The 6,521-nt window shown below is 44.1% G+C and overlaps 1 protein-coding gene across 1 annotated transcript; it reads left to right on the forward strand.

Moving 5' to 3' along the window:
- The first annotated feature begins 145 nt into the window (after positions 1–145).
- On the forward strand, positions 146–4,912 carry LOC119327343 (gibberellin 2-beta-dioxygenase 1-like). Its single transcript, XM_037600466.1, has 3 exons — positions 146–728; positions 3,536–3,962; positions 4,433–4,912. Exons 1-3 carry the CDS (start codon positions 310–312, stop codon positions 4,706–4,708), a joined length of 1,122 nt encoding a protein of 373 aa, XP_037456363.1. The 5' UTR covers positions 146–309; the 3' UTR covers positions 4,709–4,912.
- The last annotated feature ends 1,609 nt before the right edge of the window (positions 4,913–6,521 follow it).

Genomic DNA, 6,521 nt, shown 5'->3' on the forward strand with positions numbered 1-6,521 from the left:
AAAAAGAAAAAGAGAACGGGTACTACGTTACACCAAGTCGAAAGATCACGGGGGGTCAGCAACTCACCACTCTAGCAGTGATTCTCTCTCTTCATGTCCATATATACAGCCACTCTCCCCTCCGGTTGGAAGACCCCCTACACACAACTCGCAGTACCAGCTCGATCATAGTGTCCATCACCCAGCTCTCTCTCTCTCTCTCTAAAAAACACTACCACACACGCGCGCTCGCACATACTCTCTCTCTCTCTCTCCACAGTTCGACGCATTGCATACGCACGTGAAGCGAGCGTCCGCCGAGCTAACGCGATGGTGGTGCCTTCCACGACGCCGGCGCGACAAGAGACGGTGACCATGCTGCTTCCACCGCCGTGCCCCGGCGGCGGCGCCATACCGACGGTTGACATGTCCGCGCCCCACGGCCGCGGCGCGCTGTCGCGGCAGGTGGCGCGTGCGTGCGCGGAGCAGGGCTTCTTCCGTGCCGTCAACCATGGCGTGCCTCCAGCGGGACCCGCGGCACGGCTGGACGCCGCCACCTCGGCGTTCTTCGCGCTCGCGGCACACGACAAGCAGCGCGCCGGCCCGCCGAGCCCGCTCGGCTACGGCTGCCGCAGCATCGGCTTCAACGGCGACTTCGGCGAGCTCGAGTACCTCCTCCTCCACGCCAACCCCGCCGCCGTCGCGCACAGAGCCAGCTCCATCGACACCAACGACCCCTCACGCTTCAGGTACATACATACATACGTATATATGTCTTTCTATATATAATAATAAGAACTGTACTGCCTTGTACTCGCAAAAAAGAAATACTGTACACTAATATAAGACGTTTTTGCAGTTCAATTGTTGAACTGCAAAATGTCTTATATTGGTGTACAGAGGAGTACATGCTTACGTACAAGGCACACACATACCACATCAGTGAAGCATCATTATACATTTGCCTAACGTTCTAATGGTTTCTTAATCCTGCAAGCATCAAGAAAACCTTCAAACATGAAACATACTAGTGCTGTATTCAGGCTCACCTGCCAGTGACACTAGGGCCTCGTGGCAAAAGCTCGGTTTTACTACATAACAGTCTGGTCAGCTCGAGGCGTTAGAGAGAGAGAGAGAGAAAGACAGTGTCACTTTCGGTTTCCTATACACCACTGAAGTGCGTCGCTCCACCGCCATTAATTATCATATTAGGTCCAGAGGGTTTCAAAGCTCAAGACGTCGACAAGCCAATGTGTAGATAGGCGTTTATACATGCGTTGATGGCGCTGGAGGCGTCAGACGTGACATGATCAACATCCAAAGCTAGAGGCTACATATAGCTAGCAGCAGTGCCACTTAACCAACTGACTATGTTGATGTTGGTGTGAATGTGATGTGGTTTGCTTATCATAATAATCCTGGGCCTGCCCCATTGCATATTGGTTAGCTATCCCCTAATAAATTTGGAAGATATGGTTACAGTCAACCTTTGTTAATTCCAGACCGACATGTGGGGTCGTCCTAGAGAGGTGATATATGTGGGCATCAGGCATGGACCGATTTATTTGTGAGGCAGGACTAGCTAGCTAGGGCATGGCCTGTGTGTACACAAGTAGCAAGGGCGTGCATGCACAGAGGACTTTCTGCTTAGTACAATGATGTCTTGTGTATACAGGCAAAAAAGAAGCCAATGTTGGAAGCATGCATGCATGCACACTCGTGTTGCAAAACTGAGCTTGCCTAGCTACTTCCTTTTTTGAAAGGACCTAGCTACTTCTTGTTTTGCCGTGTTGTGATGCACTACATGTTACACACAGATTCTTTCAAGGACGAAAAAAGTTACATGTGCAAATCGAAAATATAATTCAAGCCAAAGTGAGAGATGTAGCTAATGTATAAATCGAAATATATATATCACAACGTGGACAGTTGTTGAATGAATACAAAATAATATTTTAACTCCAAACAGATGTAGCTAATTTAATTATTTTTTTATGGGGGAGATGCAGCTAATGTTATTGTGGGACTAATTTATATATACTTTGTGCTACCATATATGCCTATTAGTTTCTCTACTTTTATGTTTTTTGTTCATGACAGAATTAACTTCAATATGCACACATATGTATCATCTTCAGATAGGTCTCATCGATTAAATCGTGGGAATACATGAGCACATAGTTTCTGAAACGATAATTATTTTGCAATAATGGCATAATTGATGCTGTTGATAAGTTGGTTCCGGCGATTAAGATCAACATAGCTAGTTTCTAAAGCAAAATAAAAGCATACAATTGATGTGACACAACAAACTTGATAGCTACACAGGATGGGCATGAGAGATTTCCTCATGAAAGTTAGGCTAGAGTTGTCTAACCCTATACAAACATTGGAAAAGGAAAACACAGGAAAATCAGTCTTAGCTAAGAAATTTGACTCACCAATTTCTGCCTGGGAAAGATACATTTGTCCCTGGTGATGGGAGAAAATGCCCACAGATGTTAAGCTACAGCTGACTGAACATAACAGATAAGATCTTCTTAACTATGTTTGCGCGTATATACGCTGAATACGAAAGGTCATTTATGAAGTACTATGAGTGTAGCACTCACTACCCAGATCAGAAAGTGGCCTAATCAGAGTTTGTTGAGAGCAAAATAAGATGAAAGGGACAATAAAACACTCTCTTCGGTAGTTAGCTAGAAGGACCCTCTCAGGCCCCTCTCCAACAGACTGTGTATATCTGTGTATCAACTAATCTGACACATATATGCTGCAGTGGCCTCCAATTAATGGCAATATCCAACCACCAACTGGTGCAGCAATAGAATGGGAGTACAAGAAAGTTGAACCATCCATATCTACCAGATAGCTCTGTGGGCTTAATTAGCAAAGTTCATCAAGTTTTTTCATATAGACAATGATGTATATGCATGTACCTGGTGTATACATACACTGTATATTTTTTCTTGGAAAACAGAATAACCTCCTTTTGTCATCAAATAAAAGGAGAGGGGGGCCCCAGTTGAAGTACAAAAGTCTGATGGGAATAAAAATGGTCCCCAAGCCACCCATAAAGAGCATATCCATGCTATCCATATAAAGCCAAGCAAAAGAAAGGAGGCACAGATGCAAAGGGTCCTTTTTATGGTAACATAAACGAAATGTTCGAGAGCTTGTGTTGTGGCACTGGCAGGGAAGTGATATATGATCCCAGCACCGATGGGTCTTTCCGTGGAGCAGTGGGAAAGGGCATGACCAATCCTGTCAAGAACCCATTTGCCCACTGGAAATTTTGTCACCCCCAGCTGCATCTCGACTTACAAAGAAACGAATATAGCATGTGCGTGGATGCAGGCAGGCAAGGGATGCAGCTTTTGAGTGCTCGTGCATCAATCGGTCAAAATCTTCTCCATCTTTCTCTTTCTTTCTAGTATACTTGCCATGGCACATGCGCGCACCTGATCCTGTGACATCACTCTTTTTGATAAAAATATTTAACCAGGTGTTTGATTTGACTCACATGTTGAAATCCCCTCCTCCCACTTTCTTGCAGTTCTGTTGTGAATGAGTATGTGGAAGCAGTGAAGCAGCTTGCATGTGACATCCTGGACCTGTTGGGAGAGGGGCTAGGGCTGGAGGACCCCAGGCTCTTCAGCAAGCTCATCACAGAAACTGACAGTGACTCCCTCCTGAGGATCAACCACTACCCTCCATCATGCACCGTTCACAAGCTTGACCATGATGACCAATGCAAGCTCAAGGGGGTTGCCAGGACCAAGGCTGGTAACGGTGGGAATCCGGCGGCGGGTGGCCGGATCGGGTTCGGTGAGCACTCCGACCCACAGCTACTTAGCTTGCTCCGAGCAAACGACGTTGATGGCTTGCAGGTGCTTCTGCCGGACATCAACGGCAAGGATGTGTGGATTCAGGTGCCAGCAGACTCTTCGGCCTATTTCGTCAATGTTGGTGATCTCCTTCAGGTAGTCACATCAATTAATCTGAGTAGAAGGAACATCATTAGATATATTTTTAATTACCAGAAAAACTATGCTTTATAGGAACTGTTAAAGAAAGGAAAACAAACTGTTAAAGGCATTGATCTGGGACCAACCATAAATACTTGCATACGATTTAGAAGTTAAACAATTTCTTTCATATGAACAGATTACTTACTACAGAAAACATGAGTAAAAATGATCTGCACTTAATCCTTTCATGTACATAAGACTGTCTGATTGGACACTCATGTTGAAAACTAGTTTACCAAGACACCCCAACATGGTATTTTGCTTATTTTAAAATCCACTGCTGGATTCCCTCAAGTACCCTCTTACCAGTTGTCACCCAAAAAAGTCACATCTGAAGCTGTGTAAGTTGGCCTAACAGCACAAATCACTCATCCTTGATGATTTGTTTTGTCTTTTCTTCTCATCTGCCTTATACTTTTCAGGCTCTGACAAATGGGAGGTTAGTAAGCGTCCGGCACAGAGTAATTACAAGTGCCTGCAGGCCAAGGCTGTCCACCATCTACTTTGCAGCCCCACCACTGCATGCACGAATCTCAGCGCTCCCAGAGATGGTCACAGCCGGCTCACCACCCCGGTACCGGTCATTCACATGGGCCGAGTACAAGACAGCAATGTACTCGCTCCGCCTAAGCCACAGCCGCCTGGACCTCTTCCATGTTGATGATGACGAAAGCGGCAACGGCAGCAAAGGAAAATAAGAGGGATGACTGCTTGAGTTGCAGGCAATCTGTATGATGGGGATTAGTTAGATATAAGAATCGTCCCCAAAATTTTGGCTCTCTGACAGCTATTGCCAGAAATCTCAGTATTATGATGGTGCAGTGTGTGTGTGTCCATGACCTGGCTAGCTTTGTACAGAAGTGATGGTTGTATGATAGTAATGTACTATTGCCTTCAGCGAACTGGTTGTTCCCGTGCAACTTATATTTCTGCTCTCTCCCTTATTGGACTTTCCTTACAGCAAGGTCTTCCACAAAAGTGAGACCTAACTCTAAACTCAAATTTACAATTTTCAGATTTCACAGAAACTAAAGGCCAAGCCAGACAGAGGCAGCAATGTCGAGTAGACTATAATCAAATACAGATGGTAGTGTCGTCCGCAAGAAAGTACATATGATTGGAAATATGCAGCAGCGCACAAATTTAACTAACAAGTTATCAATAAGATGCAACGTTTAAGGCATATATCAGCTCGAGCCACATCCCCAAATGGGAGATGGTGATCAATTTTCTAAATTGAAGTGTGCTCGATCTGAATTGATTTTGTTCTTCTTATTAAGCACAAGGTACTATAGCACCAGGTATTTGTGCAGTACTTACTATTCATGAGGGGGATTAGATTGAGTTTCTTAGTTTTTACAGAGAAAAGGCTTGGCGCCCTGCTTTATAGAAAGCAAACAGTCTGACAAGGTTCATGCTGGGGATACCAGCTTACAATACAGAGAACTTAAAGAAGAAAAAGAGTCATGAAACTCAAACATTTTCACAACATAACCCCAAATTATCAGGTAAACAAAAACCTCAGGAAATTACAGAACGAGAGTGTGCAAGGGAGAAATCCTTCACTGACGAAGGCATAGAAGAGCACGTCCGCTGATCCTATAGCACTTGCCATTGCTTTGATTTTGTTAGTTTGGATGTCTTTGGTAGATGGTTTCATTTATGTTAGATATTCTCAAGAGTCAAGTCAACTCATTCATATTATAGGGATTATATTGCATCTTCTCCTCTTTAAACTAAACATGAATTAAGCTAAATATCATAGTTCTTAAAATCATGTTGTGGATTTTTTTTCCTTTTGACAAGCTATTTGAGGCCTATTCCTAACCTATCAGGTACCCATCTTCACCTAGCACTGACTACTTCAAGTCACAGTTGTCTAGGCTCTCTCTGACGGCTGTTTAAGTCTGTTGTCAAGTAGTTATATGCACTTGACACTCCTCAAGTGCCCTTATCACCCGATGGCGGCAGAACACGAATATAAAATGAGAAATCAAATGTGCGAAAATATTAAGGCTTCGGTATAGTAAATACTGTCATACACCTAACGTTCTCTCTGCTAAATGATGTGGCTCTCACTGAAAAATAATTCACAGGTGTGGATACTAAGACTGCATTTTATAACGAAATGATGAGGTTCGATATGTTACCTATTGATGTGAAAAATTAGCTGGATGGCATTAGTAACTTGGCCATTCCTCTGCAAAACAGTAGGTACAGTCGTCAAGCAGCTCAACGTCCACTGGCAAGTCAGAATGTTGGCCAGCCTTGGGATTTCTGTAAACATCTTGGAGAGGAAAAACCAAGCAATAATCTACGTCTGGTATGGCTATGATTGCTTCCACTTAAATCCATGAGGCAGAGTGTCACAATCGTTCTTGCGATTGACCAGTGACCAGTGTATTAATGGCCCTTCTGGCCTTCCCATGCTCATCCAGGCTTATATAAGCTACAGAACAAACAAGGTAAATTGTTAGCAACAGTCCACAGAGATGAGGTTGGGCAAGAAAG

This window comes from Triticum dicoccoides, chromosome 1B (genome assembly GCF_002162155.2).
Source record: "Triticum dicoccoides isolate Atlit2015 ecotype Zavitan chromosome 1B, WEW_v2.0, whole genome shotgun sequence".
NCBI lineage: Eukaryota > Viridiplantae > Streptophyta > Magnoliopsida > Poales > Poaceae > Triticum > Triticum dicoccoides.

Excerpts from the sequence above, each read along its gene's own strand:
- LOC119327343 (XM_037600466.1), top strand. The coding sequence starts at position 310 with ATGGTGGTGCCTTCCACGACGCCGGCGCGACAAGAGACGGTGACCATG. Across the intron at positions 729-3,535 it reads AACGACCCCTCACGCTTCAG|TTCTGTTGTGAATGAGTATG; the intron begins GTACATACATAC and ends ACTTTCTTGCAG. Across the intron at positions 3,963-4,432 it reads ATGTTGGTGATCTCCTTCAG|GCTCTGACAAATGGGAGGTT; the intron begins GTAGTCACATCA and ends TATACTTTTCAG.